General features: G+C 38.3%; 1 protein-coding gene across 4 annotated transcripts in view; it reads left to right on the top strand.

The window, feature by feature from the left end:
* Window positions 1–18,271, top strand: part of trappc9 (trafficking protein particle complex subunit 9) — a 535,810-nt gene that overhangs the window by 163,691 nt on the left and 353,848 nt on the right. For all 4 annotated transcript variants that reach the window (XM_073043422.1, XM_073043433.1, XM_073043451.1 and 1 more), the window contains one exon: window positions 16,363–16,493. In XM_073043422.1, the coding sequence (XP_072899523.1) occupies window positions 16,363–16,493 (131 nt within the window). The remainder of the gene's footprint in view (window positions 1–16,362; window positions 16,494–18,271) is intronic.

The following is an 18,271-nucleotide window of genomic DNA, read 5'->3' as shown; positions in this document are numbered from 1 at the left end:
AATTGCTGTTAGATGAGAGATTAAATAGACTTGGAGGAGATTTCATTGAAACTTAAGTTGCTGCAAGGGTTGTTGGGCGAAGGAGTTTTCCCTTGACTGACTATTTTGGGGTCAGGGAGCATTCTGAAAGTTAGAAGTTGACTGAGGGCTGAGATAACTGGTCCTTGACTTTAAATGTTAACTCAGTTTTGCTTTCCAGATGTGTTGTTTGAAACGATGTGTTCCAGCGTTTTTCTGTTTCAATTTCAAATTTCCAGCATCTGCATGTGTTTAAATTTTCATTTACTGAGGAGACATTTTTTCCTTCAGAGGGTGGTGAATTATTAGAATACTCTACTCAAAGCAGTTAGAGAGTCTTCATCATTCAATATAGTGAGTGATAGATTTCTGAACAAAAAGGGAATTTGGGAATAGTGTGTAATTGTTGGAAAATGAAATTAAAAGCCATAAGATTAGTCTTATTCTTAATGGTAGAGGAATCTGAAAGAATCAGCTGGTTTAAACATATATGCTCTTGTATACTGAATACGAGGACTTCAGTTTATATGATTACAGATAGCAATTATAAAGATTTTTTCAGTCCATGGAAGAGGCAGAGATATTGAGAATCAATGAAAATTCAGCATGTTCTTTGGTAAGGATTTTCTCTTATATAACTCAATGACTTGTAATTGAAACATCTTCTCAATTCTGATTTCATTTAGCATCTGAGGAAATAAATTCTCCCTAATGAAATAAAAAGCTTGATGTCTTTTTAGACTTTTAGAGATGTTTTTCAGAAATAAAAGTAAAGGTATTTATGTACACATGAATTCTGGAAGAATTCTGATTTATCACCCAAAGATACACATTTATCAAAAGGACAGGCAGGTAGGTAGAGGGGCTGTCATGACTCTATTGAATCATTGTGGGTCGAGTTAAGAAACTACAAGGACAAAAGGACCTTGATGAGAATTACCTGTATATACAGGCCTCTGAACAGCAGCCAAGACGTGGGAAACAAATTACAACTGGAGGGGAAAAAAGCATGCAAAACAAGGGATATTATTATGCAGTTACCTTGGGAAAATCGGGTTCTGTATCCCAAGAGAGGGAATTCATAGAATGTTTACGTGATTGCTTTTTAGAGTAGCTTGTGGTTGAGCCCCCTAGGGAAAAGGCAACTCTGGATTTGCTGTTGTGTAATGAACTGATTTGATTAGAGAGCTTAAGGCAAAGGAACACTTAAGAGGCAGTGATTAAAATGAGATAGAATTCACTCTACAGTTTGAGAGGGAGAAACTAAAGTCAGATATATCAGTTTTACAGTGGAATAAAGAATTACAGAGACTTGAGAGAGGAGCTGGCCAAAGTTGATTGGAAGGGGACACAAACTGAGAAGACAGCAGAATAGCAAAGGCTATGGAAGATGGGCAGGAGGCAGTGAGTGGGAATAAAGATGGCCTTTTCTGGTTGGCTGCCAGTGACTAGTGTTCCTCAGGGGTCAGTATTGTGTTTTATATTTTTCACATTATATGTCAATTATTTGGATAATAGAATTAATGTCTTTGTGGCAAAATTTGCAGATGATGCAAAGATAGGTGGAGGGGTCGGTAGTGCTGAGGAAGCAACAGGACTAAGACATTGGAAGAATGGGCTAAAAAGTGGCTGATGGAATACAGTGCTGAGAAATTTATGATAATGCCTTTTGGTAAAAGGAACTATAGTGCAGACCATTATCTAAATGTGGCAAAAGTTCAAACATCAGAGGTGCAGAGGTAAGTCCTTGTGCAAGACTCCCAAAAGGTTAATTTACAGGGCAAATCTGTGGTAAAGAAGACAAATGCAATATTGACATTTATTTCAAAGGGAATAGAATATAAAAGCAAGGAAATAATGCCTTTGCCTTTCCAAGACACTAGTCAGGCTGCACTTGGAGTATCGTCAACAGTTTTGGGCCCCATATCTCAGAAGGGTTATATGTTGTCATTGAGTCTAGAGGAGGTTCTTCACGAGGATGATTCCGGTAATGAAGGAGCTAACATATGAGGAGAATTTGACAGGTTTGGGGCTGTACTCACTGGAATTTTGAAGAATGTGGGAGGATCTCATTGAAAGCTACCAAATGTTGATAGGACGAAATAGGGTGGATGTGGAGAGGATGTTTCCTCTGGTGGGGTACCCAGAACTACAGGGCACAGCCTCAAAATTGAGGGGTGACCTTTTACAGCAGAGGTAAGGAGTTTTTTTTTTGCCAGAGAGCAGTGAATCTGTGAAATGCTCTGCCACAGACTGTGGTGGAGGGCAGGTCTATGGATATGTTTAAGGCAAAACTTGATCATTTCTTGATCGGTCAGGGCATCAAAGGATATGGTGAGAAGGCAGATGTATGGGATTAAGTGGGATCTGGGATCAATCATGATGGAATGGCAGAGCAGACTCAATGGGCTGAATGGTCTAATTCTGCTCCTTTGTCTTATGGTTTATGGACTACACCCCAGGATTCTGAAAGAGGTAGCTGAAGAGATTGTGGAAACATCAATAATGACCATTGAAGAATCATTAAGTTCTAGATTGGTTCTGGAAGACTGCAAAAATTGCAAATGTAACTCCACACTTCAAAAAGGCAAGGAAGCAGAAGAAAGTAACTTACCAGCCTATCAACACGTACAAACAAGCTGGAGGAACTCAGCAGGTCGGGCAGCATCCGTTGAAACAAGCAGTCAGTGTTTCGGCCTGAAACGTTCACTGCTCATTTCAATGGATGCTGCCTGACCTGCTGAGTTCCTCCAGCTTGTTTGTACGTGTTGATTTGACCGCAGCATCTGCAGTGTACTTTGTGTTAACTTACCAGCCTGACTTCAGTAGTTGGGAAAATGTTGGAGTCCAAGAAAAGATGTGCTTGCATGGAGACTGGCCAGAAGTTTGCGAGAATGATTCTGGGAATGTTAGGCTTAACACATGAGTATTTAATGGCTCTGGGCCTGTACTCGCTGGAATTTGGAAGAATGATGAGGGATTTTATTGGAACCTATAAATATTGAGAGACCTAGATAGAGTGGATGTTTCTTATAGTGGGTGAGTCTATGACCACAGGGCACAGCCTCAGAATAGAGGGATGTCCATTTAGAACAGGAGTAAGGAGGAATTTCGTTAGCTAGAGGATTTTGAATCTGGAATTTATTCCTGCAGTTGGCTATAGAGGCATTGGGTATGTTAGAAGTGGAGATTGATGTTCCTAATTTTTGCGGGGCCTCAAAGGTTATGTGGAGAAGCCAGGAGAATGCATTTAAGAGAGATAATACAGTAAATCAGCCATGATGGAAATACAGAACAGACTCAATGGGCAGAATGGTTTTATTCTGCTCATCTGTCTTATCATTAGGTAAAATTTTATTATGATTGCGGTTAGATGGAAAATGTAATATTGGCCAACAATGCATGCACAATTGATTTTCATGATCAGAGGAGTCCATCAGTAGTAATGGTTAATGTAGTCAGTTACAACACATTAAAAATATTTTCCACAGCAAGAATAATGTTGTTCATGACAGCCAAAATACTGGGGAAACTCAGCAGGCCAGGCAGCATCTATGACAAAGGGTACAGTTGACATTACAGGTTGAGACCCTTCATCAGGACTTGAGAAAAACAGACTGGAGAAAACGGGACTTCTTTCCCTCCAGTCTTGAAGGGTCTCGGCCTGAAACGTCAACTATGCTATTTTCCATAGATGCTAAAGTAAACACAAAGTATACTGCTGATGCTGTGGTCAAAGCTTGTTTGTACGTGTTTATTTCCATAGACACTGCCTGGCCATGCTTAGTTCCTCCAGTACTTTATGTGTGTTGCTTGGATTTCCAGCATCTCCAGATTTTCTCTTGTTTTGTTCGTGTCATGTTGGTTCTTCGTTGATTACACTGGTAAAAGACTGTATTATTGCTTCTTATGGATGAGCAGAATGACACTTACAGCAACTTGAGTTTCTATTTTTATCTGTGCAAGTGCAAATGAAAGAATTTACTGCCAATTCCATTGCGTACAGCTGAAAATTGTCAGTTTCCATGTCATTTAAAATCACACATTCAAGGGCAATGAAAATATGTTCATCTTGCTGAGAGATTTCTAGTGACATTAGAATGGAGACAAAAGTGATGTTGGCTTGTGATGATGATTTGTTCTCCAAGATTATGAAAGTGACCCAATTAAAACAATAAAGAAAACTCATTTGAATGCACTTTTGTGACATTGTGATACTTCAAAGCATTTTGCAGTTAGTCAAGTGTCTTTGCAAAGTAATTGTTTCATTGTGGGAAAAGACCGGTTTGCTTCAGGGAGGTAGTCAAATTCAAGCATCTTAATTAACAAGTCATTCTCTGAGGATACATCCACACTAGACCGGATAATTTTGAAAACACTGGTTTCGCGTAAAAACCATAGGCGTCCACACTATGCATTTTAAAAAATATCTTCATTCACATTAAAACGGAGATTTCGGCGAATCTCCTCCTAATGCGCATGCGCAGGACACATCCACCGAAAACAAATGACATGTTTGGTGTCGAATCTCACTGTGAAAGACGGTGCGTGTTTGTTCAGTTACAGACTAGAAAAACTTAAACAATGGGTAGCTGTTGGTTCTTGCGCAGGAAGACTTGAAAGTAAAATAAAAACAAATACTGAAGTGTATGGAGGCAACCGACAGGGAGTTCACGGGCAGTATGACCCAGCTGACGACAAACTTTGAAAAACTGACTAACTCTGTTGTATTAATAAAGCTCCTTGTTAAATGTGTAAAGCATGTCTGCATCAGTATTATCTTGTATTTCCATACAATGTTACGTTAGGCTGTTACACATCTTTTGTCAGAGAAGTACTTGCATAAATAGGTAAACCACCTTCATACAAGCAAGGACAGAAAACATTGCAAAGTGAGTATACTTATTTATTCAGTAAGTTATGGGTCAAAGTATTTGGTGAGTACATTTCTAACTTCTGGCTTCAGTCTTGTTGCCATCTGTTCTGAAATTGTTAGGTTGCGTTCAAGAAAATAATGAAATGGTGCACTGCCATCTGACAGTGTTTTCAGATTTCTCTGGTTACCCCATCCACACTGATCTGCCAAATCGGCGTTTTCAAAAATACTCAGCCTGGAAAGCGTTTCTAAAAAGCTCTGGTTTCGGGGAACGAAAACGCCATTTTTGTGTGGACGGAGGGTAAAAATGAAGAGAAAAAGCTTTGGTTACGATTTATCCGGTGTAGTGTGGACGTAGCCTGAATGGAAACAGTTAGGTCTACTGTCCTGTATTTTCAAAAACACTAATTGATGTGTAAACTGGCTATCCATGTTAATGTAACTTAATTCAGATCCTATCTAAAAGTGGAATGTGAGTCGATGAATACTGCATATATGTGCATCAATGATTCAATTGACAAGTGCTGAGGGGTACTCCGAGGGTTGATACATTGCTGTGCAAGTACAACCTTGCTCTCTTATTGTAGAAGGCACATATTTAAGGGGATTTTCTTGAGGTTTTACAGCCATGAGTTCAGGTTAGTACCAACATAACCTCAAGGCCTGTATTTTTTTGTTAAGCCAATGTGATAGCATCACAAATTGTTCAAAGTCTGACTGGAATAATTGTGGAAACTGTCAATTTTTTCAGATGTTAAAATAGGCTTGCATCAGGAGTTGAAGATGTGCAAATAGTTTTCCATTGATCTAATTATAAATCTCAGTTGACCCATAAATCCCTGCCTTTAAATATTGTGTTTTTGCTAGCTGTTATGGTCTCCCGCTGAGTCTTGTGATTTACGGTCATGATGCTCTGACTTCCATCTAATTTTTAAAAAATGCAATTTGGAAGATATTTATTTATATTCATGCATGTATGTGTAGATGATACTGAATTGTCATCTACCAGTAACAAGTTTTAATGTTTCATGCACTTCGTCTTGAGTTACTGTATAAAAGCCCAATACCATTCTGAATTTTCTTATTTTTTCATTTGTGCGTTAGTAGCTCCTCAATCAATTTATATATTTATTTATAGATACAGTGTGGAAAAGGCTATTTGAGCTGCACTATTCAGCAACCCATCAATTTAACCCTAGTCAAATTGTGGGATAATTTACAATAACCAATTAACATCCTAACCAATGTCTTTGGACTGTGGTAGGAAACTGGAGCACACGGAGGAAACCCACGCGCACATGCGAAGGAATGCACAAACTTGTTTACAGATGTTATGATACCAGCCCCCTCCTTTGTGAGAATTGCAAGAGCCCTAGTGAAAGGGGGGTCAATGACCCGAGAGAGAGAGCAAGAGAGAGAGAGAGAGAGACAGGCCGAATGGACACAGGAAATGGAAAGACAGCAACGTGCTGGATACCGCATTCCACTGGGACAAAAGCTGGCGACTGTGGCATTGTTCTCAGGAGACACCTGGGAACTGCAGACGTGCCAACTCGCAGGGACATTGTAAAGCCCTCGGGCAAAGTGGGCTGGTTGAGAGAGAGATTGCATCACCTGCAACCTGATTGACACCTGAGATCCCGTGAGGCAGTATAAAGAAGGGTCTGAAAGAGGACGACCCTCAGACGCACCAAGGAGACACCAAGAAGCACGATACCGCTTCCCGTGGGAACGGGAAGCCATTTTGAAGAAAGCCACGTGCGTTAAATTCCGAATGTGGGGTTTGTGGCTAGAACCAACGGAAAACCGCTTTTATTTAACACCAGGAAAGCCAAATCCTCTGAGGCTGAGGATTTGATTCATAAAGACAACGGGCAAGTGTTTTCTTTCCTAACAATCTCTCTCTCCAACACGTGAAACCAAAAAAAAAGGGAAAAGCCTGCAGACTTCAGAGTGACTCTTTATATTTCCAATTGGACTCAGTATTATACCCTAGACAACGAAAGAGCTTATTTCTGAGTGATTATTAATGTACCTGCGTTTTAGATTGAGTATTGACGCATGTTATCTGAATGTTTGGATTAACCTTAATTTTTGTGCCCCTTTATTAATAAAACTTTTGAAAATAGTACCATTGGACTTCAACTGACATATCTATCTTTGCTGGTAAGTGAAACCAGTTACTGGTTTCATAACACAGATGACGACCGAATTGAACTCTGATTTCGACATCCTGAGCTGTAATAGCCCTTACGCTGCTATGGCTATTGAATAATAATTTTAAACAAAAATTTTTTTGTATCATAGCAGAATTGTGAAGTTATACTTACAAAATAAGACCAAGCAGGCTCACGTATAGATGCATTGAAAACTAGATAAACATGTAGCAGAATAATATCAAAATATAAAATGATAGATCAATTTGGCTAATTGACTTATTTGTCACACAATATAGTAACTAGTTATCTATGATTATTTTGAATTAGTGCACAGTACTTAGAATTACAAATGAACATCTTTATTCAGATAAAATCTTCAAATATGACTTTGTGCTGTCGTCCCATGAACATTTGCAAAACCATGCTGTGGAGATGGAAAGGAATAATTGGAATAATGTGTTGGCAAGTTAATTACAATGCTTGGAAGGAAGTTACTGTAATTATATCCTTGTATTTCACTATCTGTTCCTTTTAATGTTTCTGCATGTTAAAAATATTGTTTAAGTATTTCTCCATTGGAAGTTGTGGAAGTTGCATTAAAATGGCAATAATTTTATGCTTGTTATTGATGACAATGGGAAATACGTGGTATCAACAATGAATTTCATAACTGCATTAGGGGAAATATTTCTGTAATTGTGGCCAAACCCCTAAACTGTTCAGCCTGCACTATTCCTTCAGTGTACTTGAAATGTTGGAATTATGGTCTATAGTGAGTTTTGATGTTTTAAGTGAAACCATGAATAGGATAGCCATCAGGTTAACTTATAGAGCTATTGGGAATAAAATTCATTGAATTAAATATATTGAAAGCAGTCCATTTACTTGCAATTTCATATTTCCTACTCCCAACGTAATAAATGTTTTATTTGCATCTATTAATCAGCTAATAAATGGATACAAAGTTGATGAAAGCCATAGATGTGTATTATAGCAGTGTAGTTGTTTAGTGTTAGAAGTTGAAATTATCACTTTTATTGTGTGAATTTAAGATCCAAAATGTACTTATGGGCTTATTACAATGCAAAGTTTCCAAGCAATTTTGTGTTCAGTTTTAGCCAGTGAGAGAGGAGAGGGGTAGGGTCATGGTTATGTATCTAGTTTGTTAACAGAGAGAATGTTGCCATTTTTAACATGCTGTATATTGAATTAGAGAGAATTTTATTCTTTCTGGTACTAACTGCCAATCAAGTGATCATGTAGTTTAAATACAGCAAAGTCATGAAGAGAGTTGGTAGTCCTCGGGTTGAGCTGAGTGTCATAAGTATTTTGTTAAAAATGATGCTCTTTTTCAGATGTAGTTGATGGGCAGCAAGTTTGTTGATTGTTGTTGATGCATACGGACTATTCTAAATTTGAAAAAATACGAAAAATAATTTCATGAGTAATGAATGTTTCTCCAATTAGGAATGCTGCAAGATGTGTTCTCACTTATTAAAGCATAATTGTTTATTTAATAAATATAGCTTTGGCTTGACAGCTACATAATTATTGTTCATTATGAGATAATTTAACAGGAAAGTATGGCTATTTCTCAAAGATGTGGTCATTGCTGGAAAATATATTTTTAATGTTTATAATTATTGAACTGAAGGCTTGATAGGCCATTTCAAGGGATAGGTCAGAATCAATATGGTGTTAAGTCTGGTGTCTTGAATGAGCAAATTTCATTCCCTAAGTCTGTTTTAGTGAAATAGATGGGGGTTTACAGTTGTGTGGTAATTTTATGGTCATAATTAATGAAACTATTTGTTCTGAACTTATTTAATTGCTTGACTTTTAGATTCCCTAGTACTGTGACTTGTTTCAGGTTCTTACCTTGGGATAAATAATTCAGTTCCTTTGAAGCTTGTTCAGTAACTTAATCACAGGACTACCTGATCAAGAAAGATGAAGATGCTGTGGCTAAATTATGTAATAATATTATGCCATGAACAATATTCAAGTGGTTATGCATTCATGTGACTCATCTTCACAAATGACAGTTGAAAAATTGTAGTTTGTAATTATAGTGGTGAAATTTAAGGTACACCAAAGAATATTTGAATTTCTGAGATCTACCTTTATTAAATTTTATTAAGTTGCTTCTTTTAACGAATAGGACAAACAGCCCATTATTTACCTTAGTAATATTTGTACTGTATAAAATATAACTAACTTAGTCGTAGATGATGCATGATTTTAATATTTAAAATTAATTGTATGCAGATGAAACTGCTGTAATAATTCAAAGTGAATACTGAGTCATACCAGTTTTATCTTTATAGAGGCTGTTATCTGTGTAATGGTACTACTTGTTACTCTGCTGGTTGTAGGAAGATGCATTCTGGGAAATCAACTGAAGTGCAGGCCAATTTCTGGAGTATCATTTTTAAAATTTGAATGGAGTAAACATTTGCAATACAAACACTTTTTTGTTCATAGTAAATTTTATGAATTCAAACTGGTATCCCAAATATCATTTATCAAAGTATGTACCTCCCTCTGCAATTAGATCCTCGACTTCCTAACCGGAAGACCACAGTGTGTGCGGATTGGTGATAATACATCTCCTCGCTAACGATCAACACTGACGCACCTCAGGGGTGTGTGCTTAGCCCACTGCTTTACTCTCTATATACCCATGACTGTGTGGCTAGACATAGCTCAAATACCATATATAAATTTGCTGACAATACAATCATTGTTTGTAGAATCTCAGGTGATGACAAAAGTGCGTACAGGAGTGAGATATGCCAACTAGTGGAGTGGTGCCGCAGCAACAACCTGGCACTCAACATCAGTAAGACGAAAGAGCTGATTATAGACTTCAGGAAGGGCAAGATGAAGGAACACATAGAGGGATCAGAAGTGGGCATTTTCAAATTCCCAGATGTCAAGATCTCTGAGGATCTAACCTAGTCCCAACATATTGATTATAAAGAAGGCAAGACAGCGACTATACTTTATTAGGAGTTTGAAGAGATTTGGCGTGTCAACAAATACACTGTGTAGAGCATTCTGACAGGCTGCATCAGTGTCTGGTATGGAGGGGCTAATGGAAAGAACCTACCAGAGGGGCTACTGGAAAGAACTGAAAGAAGCTGCAGAGGGTAGTAAATCTAGTCAGCTCCATCTTGTATACTAGCCTACAAATTACCTAGGACATCTTCAAAGAGTGGTGTCTCAGAGAGACAGTGTCCATTATTTAGCACCTCCAGCACCTAGGGCATGCCCTTTTCTCACTGTTACCATCAGGTAGGAGGTACAGAAGCCTGAAGGCACACACTCAGTGGTTCAGGAACAGCTTCTTCCTCTCTGCCATCCGATTCCTGAGTGGACTTTGAAGCTTTGGACACGACCTCACTTTTTTTTAATATACAGTATTTCTGTTTTTGCACATTTTTTCATCTATTTAATATATGTATACAGTGATTGATTTATTTATTTTTCTTTCTTTTTCAATCTTTTTATTAAGTTTTAAACATGTATACATAGCAGTCATAATAGTCTAAAGAGAGTGGGATTACATTATTGGTAATTAACACATGTTGATATAAGCTATAAGTAACACCAATATAGTTGACCTCCCAAGCTCTTAATATAAACATGATATAAAGAAATAAAAAGATTTAAAAAAAAGAAAAAGAAACCTCAAATTGAAAAATCAAAAACAAGTTAAACTAAACTAAACAAAACTAAAGAAAGCTGGGCTGATTTTATTACATTGGATACAATTATTAATGTCGTCAACTCTGCTCCTCTACCTATATTTAAGGTTAATACAAAGGAATCAGAAAAGGTTAAATTACATTCTATGAAAATATTGAATAAATGGCCTCCAAGTTTCTTCAAATTTAACCGAGGAATCAACAGTACCACTTCTAATTTTTTCTAAGTTTAAACAAGATATGGTTTGGGAAAACCATTGAGATGTAGTCGGAGGGTTAATCTCTTTCCAGTTCAATAAAATGGATCTTCTAGCCAGTAAAGTAGCAAATGCAATCATCCGACAAGCTGAGGAGGGTAAATCCTCATTGGTAGACTAAAAATTGCAGTAATAGGATGAGGTTGTAAATCAACATACAAAACTGTAGAAATAGTATCAAAAATATCTTTCCAATATTTTTCTAAAAGAGGGCAAGACCAAAACATGAGTCAAAGAAGCTGCTTCAGAATGACATCTATCACAGATCGGACTTATATGAGAACTAATTTTTTATTATTACCGTACTTTTATTTTATTTATTATTATTCTTTTCTCTGCAATATTATGTACTGCATTGAACTGCTGCTGCTAAGTTAACAAATTTTACATCACATGCCGGTGATAATAAACCTGATTCTGATTCTGACATATAACCTTGGGATTAGTCTCCTTGGAGGCAACCACATAATAAGAACCTCAAAATAGTTCTTTTTAAAAAAAAGACTGACAAACACCCATTGTGCAGAGAGAGAGAAAGATACTAAAAGTAAGTAAATAACATTTATGATGAAAGTGAGTTCTCAGACACAGAGCCCAGAGCAGGCCCACAGTCACAGCCTCAGTTTAGCACATAGCAGAGTAAATGTTTCAGAGTCCGCAGACACAAGGCCCGGAGAAGGGCCTCGGCCTCAGCCTCATTGCAGTGCAGAGCAGAGTAACTGTCGCACAGCAGCGAGCAGAGCCATCCTAACCCTTGCCTGTGGTCCCAACACCCTGCCTTTTCAATCCATCTGGCCTGTCATTTAAAATCATCCAAACATTGGGTCATTCCTTGCTCTAAGACCTGGACTCTGTTGTGTCGATACAGTCTGCGCTTGGACCCCACTACCACATTTCTCCCCTTACCCATCCTTTCTCAGACAGAATCAGAATCAGACATACTTTATTGATCCCAAGGGAAATTGGGTTTCGTTACAGTCGCACCAACCAAGAATAGTGTGGAAATATAGCAATATAAAACCACAAATAATTAAATAATAATAAGTAAATTATGCCAAGTGGAAATGAGTCCAGGACCAGCCTATTGGCTCAGGGTGTCTGACACTCCGAGGGAGGAGTTGTAAAGTTTGATGGCCACAGGCAGGAATGACTTCCTATGACGCTCAGTGTTGCATCTCGGTGGAATGAGTCTCTGGCTGAACGTACTCCTGTGCCTAACCAGTACATTATGGAGTGGATGGGAGACATTGTCCAAGATGGCATGCAACTTGGATAGCATCCTCTTTTCAGACACCACCGTCAGAGAGTCCAGTTCCACCCCCACAACATCACTGGCCTTACAAATGAGTTTCTTGATCCTGTTGGTGTCTGCTACCCTCAGCCTGCTGCCCCAGCACACAACAGCAAACATGATAGCACTGGCCACCACAGACTCGTAGAACATCCTCAGCATCATCCGGCAGATGTTAAAGGACCTCAGTCTCCTCAGGAAATAGAGACGGCTCTGACCCTTCTTGTAGACAGCCTCAGTGTTCTTTGACCAGTCCAGTTTATTGTCAATTCGTATCCCCAGGTATTTGTAATCCTCCACCATGTCCACACTGACCCCTTGGATGGAAACAGGGGTCACCGGTGCCTTAGCCCTCCTCAGGTCCACCACCAGCTCCTTAGTCTTTTTCACATTAAGCTGCAGATGATTCTGCTCACACCATGTGACAATGTTTCCCACCGTAGCCCTGTACTCCGCCTCATCTCCCTTGCTGATGCATCCAACTATGGCAGAGTCATCCGAAAACTTCTGAAGATGGCAAGACTCTGTGTTGTAGTTGAAGTCCGAGGTGTAGATGGTGAAGAAAAGGGAGACAGGACAGTCCCCTGTGGAGCCCCAGTGCTGCTGACCACTCTGTCTGCTGAAGTGTGCTAATTTTGCTGTTTAGAATGAATGTAGTTCTGTTGTAGCTTCTCCAGTTTGCCAAATTAATCTGCAGAGTAGTACAATGATTGTGAAAATCTGTAGACTTTTGATTTGGAGCCAGTCCAATGCAAATAACTCTGTGAATTAGACTAATTAAATATCTTCCTGTGCCTCAACTGCTTGTGAGACTAAATGGATTGTTTTCCAAAATCTGGTGTTAATTGGCTTCCGCATAATTTTACAATCAAAAACTCTAATAACATTGTGACTAAAATTAATTCAATGATATAACGTGATGTGACATGTAAGACTACTGTACTTGTAATGCAATATCTATACTGTATGTTTTTTCTAAAAATGGCTTCTTCCCCAACAATAATTTAGTAAGGCAATCAAAATTTAGACTTAAAGTAATGCTAGTCATCTTGAAAAGCTGAAATTGGAGTGCAAATTATTCTTTACCATATTATATAGCACCAAAAGATGAACTAACTACAGAGGTTCATTATTCCTAAACTTGAATGCAAGACCAGTGAGTTAAGGTGTTGATGATGAGTACAATCTGATGCACAAAGATACATTCTTCACTTTGGGAGTCTTAATACATTGGGGTTCATTCGTGATGTGTCTGAAAGCTTAGCGGTTGTTAGGTGTGTTTTCAAATGTGGTTGATGTCTGAAACATTTAAAAAAATTGTTTTTTCTGTGTATCAGTATTAATTTTAGAAATTTACTTATGTCATGATCTCAGCCCAAAGCCAAGTACAGGGATTTCTATTTGGAATAACAAATTACAGTTTGGCATAGTACGTTGAGCATTGTCACGGATGCATGACACTGCCAGATGATTGCATCTTATTACTTGTTTAAAAAAATGCTTTTAAAGAATTTGTTGAAGTGATGATGGGAGCTGTGACTTGCATTAAATAATTTCTCTGCCAAATTTGAAAGAGAGCATTGTCTCTGATGCACAGTATATAATGGTTATAGAGTTGTAGCGCAATACAGCAGGAGTACAATTATAACATAACAGATTTTAAATGGTGCTCAAAAATGTGAAGTGGTTTGAATGCATGTACATGGTTGTATGTTGTTTACATGCTTGTGTGAGGTATTTAACATGCAAAGTACTCATTTGGGACTTTGCCCATTTCTTCTGACTCCAGGCAGAAATTCCCTCCACTTTCCTCCCCTTTCACTAGCTACTGCCTTGCTCCTAATGTGCATATACATTCAGTGGCTACTTTATTTGGTACAGGAATATATGTTCCTTCTAAAGTGGCCACAGGAGTGGAACCTGGTATGGTCTTCTGCTGTTGTAGCCCATCTTCAAAGTTCGTGTTGAGCACTCAGATGTGCTCTTCTGCATGTTACTGCACCTCATGTTATTGAAAACAGTCAGTATGACTTAGATCACATTTCTTCTCCATTCTGATGTTTGGACTGAATAACAATTGAACCTTTTGACCATGTCTGCATGCTTTTATGCATTGAATTGCTGCCACATGATTGTCTGATTGCTTTAATGGACAGGTGTGCCTAAATAAAGCTTTGAGATCTATTTCAGTCCTTCCTTTTTTGGTCCCAGCTTCTTTCTCTCTTTATCCCAGTCATTTTCTTTCTCGTGTTCCTTCTTTCTTTTATGTCTTTCTCTTTCTTGCTCATGTTCTTTTTCTGTCTCTTTGTTTTTCAATTTGTGTTTTCCTTGCCTTTTTCTTCTAGTTTCTTACGAGTATCTCCGAATTTGCTGATTTTTTTGAAATTAGGTCTCGCTTATCCTCTCTCATTTCTATAGCACTTATGTCATCCTCCTTTTATTCCTTTTTCTTCTTTCTAGGATGTGCATCTTGATATTGGGAAGGTGCATTTATCTCACTGGTGTATTCTCTTATTAATTCCTTTGCGATCGGATCTCGCTTCTTGAGTTCTTCAACCAACATATTCTGATGAATCTTCCATTTTTATATCTCCATTGACTCCTTCCTTTTTGCCTTCCATTCATCCAGTTGGGTTTTGATTCCTGTATCTATTTTTACAAGCATCTTTTTGTCTCTCACAAAGTTCATGCAATAATCTTAATGGGTGCAGAGTAGAAGCTGGTTCTTTTTACTCACAAAAGACAAATACTTAAAACTTTCCTGAAGATCCTTGAACTCCCTTCCAGCATTTTTATTTCATCATTTAAGTTGAAACTGTTCTATAATTTGAACAGACATAAATGACCAAACCCATGATTGAGTTCAGTGATTTGATGCTTGCACTCTTGTCTCTGAATGGATAAGTATTTTTCCTATTTTAGAACCTTGAATGCAAATCTGAAGCATGTACAAAATAGTACTATCTTTCAGATGAGTCATTAACTCAAGGTCCTGAGGTGAGTTAAAATATTCCTTCAGACTATTTCAAAGAGGAGTAAGAGATTTATCCCATGTTTTGTTTTTGGTGCCATTGATCTCCCTTTGCTACTACTGTGGAATTATCTTGTTATGTGATTATTTCACTGTTATTTGGGACCTGACTACATTGAAAACAACTACTACATTTCTTTCATTTCAGTAGTACTTGTGTTTCAAAATGACTTCCGCATTTCTGTATTACAATGGTGCCCACCTTTTAAAGGTGGCTGAAAAGTGTTTTGATTAATGTTCAATTTGTGAATGGTGTTTCTTTGTGCAGATCTTCATGGCATGCCACTTTGTCTTTGAGAAAGAAGTTGATATTTCTTTATCTATATTGAATCCCCAGTAACCATATGGCTTATTAACCTTGATATTCAAATCCTTTGATTTTTTAAAAAGTGTGTATTAAGTAGATGCAATCCTTCCTGTTTATAAAATTGACAAAAGTACTATGCAATCTTTAAAACACTATTTCTATTACTTTGCACTTTTCATAAATTACTGAAAATGATAAAACTTTTCAAATAGATTTAATTTGGATAAATTAATGTTTCACTTAAAAATAGACCATAAAATATAGAAGCAGAATTAGGCCATTTGACCCATTGAGCCTGCTCCACCATTTCATCCATTTTTCCTCTTGGTCCCCAATCTTCTGTATCCCTTCATGCTCTGACCAATCAAAAATATATTAACATCTGCCTTAAATATATATTAAAAACTTGGACTCCACAGCTGCCTCTGGCAAAGAATTCTACAGGTTCGCCACTCTCTGGCTAAAGAAATTCTTCTTTATCCCCATTCTAAAACTATGCCCCTCTATTCTGAAGCTGTGTCCTCATGTCTTAGACTCTCCCACCACAGGAAACGTCCTCTCCATATCCACTTTATCAAGGCCTTTCACCATTCGGTAGGTTTCAATGAGGTCATCCCTCAGTCTTCTGAATTTCAGTGAATACAGGCCCAGAGCCATCAAACACACTTCATATGACAAGCCATTCAGAAATGTTTTTCTGTTTTGTCTTTCAGATGGAATGAGTATTGCAGGGCTACCTATGTCAAGTCCTTTTCGACAGAATGGTAAACTTGGCTCAGATAGCAAATCTACTATCTTCAATTCAGCTGACACTAACAGTAAAAGTGAATACAATCATGTCAAGGTATGATCCAGTTTCTGAAATATTGTGCAATAGTCTGGATGAATGTGGTACTTAGCATAAGTATGCACTGTGATGTCTTGAGAAATTGTGGATTGGGATTTCATGGGATCATTGGAGGTACAGAAACAGGCTCTTTGGCCCACCACATCTATGTTGAGATTAAATACCATACTGATTAGAATCATGTTTAAAATCACTGGCATATGTCATGAAATTTGTTATTTTTGAGGCAGCAATACGTTAAAACTAAATTACAGTATATATATCTATCTATACTATATAGTAAACAAATAAGTAGTGCAAAAACAGTTGAAGTAGTGTTTATGGGTTCAATGTCCATTCAGAAATCTGATAGTAGAGGTAAAGAAGCTATTTCTGAATCATTGAGTGTGTGCTAGGCTTCTGTACCTCCTTCCTAATGGTAGCAATGAAAACAGTGCATGTCCTGGCGATGGGTTTCTTTAATGATGGATACTGCCTTTTAGATCTATTGCGCCTTGAAAATGTCCTGGGTACTGGGGGCTAGTACCCATGATGGAGCTGGCTGAGCTGACAACTTTCTGCAGCTTCTTTCAATCCTGTGCAGTAGCCTCCCCCTCCCCTCAAACACCAGACAGTGATGTAGCTAGTTAGAACATTCTTCACTGTACATCTGTAGAAATGTGTGAGTGTCTTTGGTGACATACCAAATCTCCTCAAACTCCTCATGAAATATAGCTGCTGTTGTGCTTTCTTTGTAATTGCATTGATATGTTGGGCCCAAGTTAGATCCTCAGAGATGTTCACACCCAGAAAGTTGAAATTGCACACCCTCTCCACTTCTGATCCCTCTATGAGGACTGATGTGTGTGCTCTCTTCTTACCATTTCTGAAGTCCACAATCAGTTCTTTGGTCTCACTGATGTTGAGTGCAGAGTTGTTGCTGTGACACCACTCAACTGGCTGATATATCTCTCTCCTGTATGCCTTCTCATTAACATCTGAAATTCTGCCAATAATAGTTTTGTCATCAGCAAACTTATAGATGGCATTTGAGCTGTGTCTAACCATACAGTCATAGCTGTAGAGAGTAATGCAATGGGCTAAGCGCACATTTTTGAGGCATGCCAGTGTTGGATTATCAATGAGATGGAGATGTTATTTTCAATCTGCACAGATTCTAGTCTTTTGGTGAGGAAGTCGAGGACCCAGTTGCAGAGGGAGGTACGAAGGCCCAGGTTTTGGAGCTTTTCAATCAGAATTGTAGGAATGATTGTGTTAAATGCTGAGCTGTAGTCAATAGACAACATTTTGACGTAGGTATTAGTATTGCCCAGATGATCCAAGGCAGCATGAAAAGTCAATGAGCTTGCGCCTGCTGTAGACCTATTATAGTGATAGGCAAATTGCAGTGGGTTCAGGTCCATGCTGAGACAGGAGTTGTTTCTCTCCATGACCAATCTTTCAGAGCACTTCATCACTAGGCAGCTCAGCCTGCTGTTTTTGAGCTCTTTTAAAGCTGGTGGGAACTTCTGACTGTAGCTATGAGAGATTGAGAAGGTCTTTGAACACACCTACCTGTTGGTTGGCACAGTTTTTCAAAGCCCTGTCAGGTACTCCAGCCTGTTGCTTTACGAGGGTTCACCCTCTTGAAGGATAATCTGGCATTGACCTCTAAGATAAAGATCACAGGGTCACCGAGAGCTGCAGGGGTCCTCATAGCTGTAGTTTTATTCACCCTTTCAAAGCGTGCATAAAAAGCATTGAGTTCATCTGGGACTGCAGCATCACTGCCATTC

Source organism: Hemitrygon akajei, chromosome 1 (assembly GCF_048418815.1).
Source record: "Hemitrygon akajei chromosome 1, sHemAka1.3, whole genome shotgun sequence".
In the NCBI taxonomy this organism is placed as follows: Eukaryota; Metazoa; Chordata; class Chondrichthyes; order Myliobatiformes; family Dasyatidae; genus Hemitrygon; species Hemitrygon akajei.
This window is presented reverse-complemented; position numbering and strand designations above follow the sequence as displayed.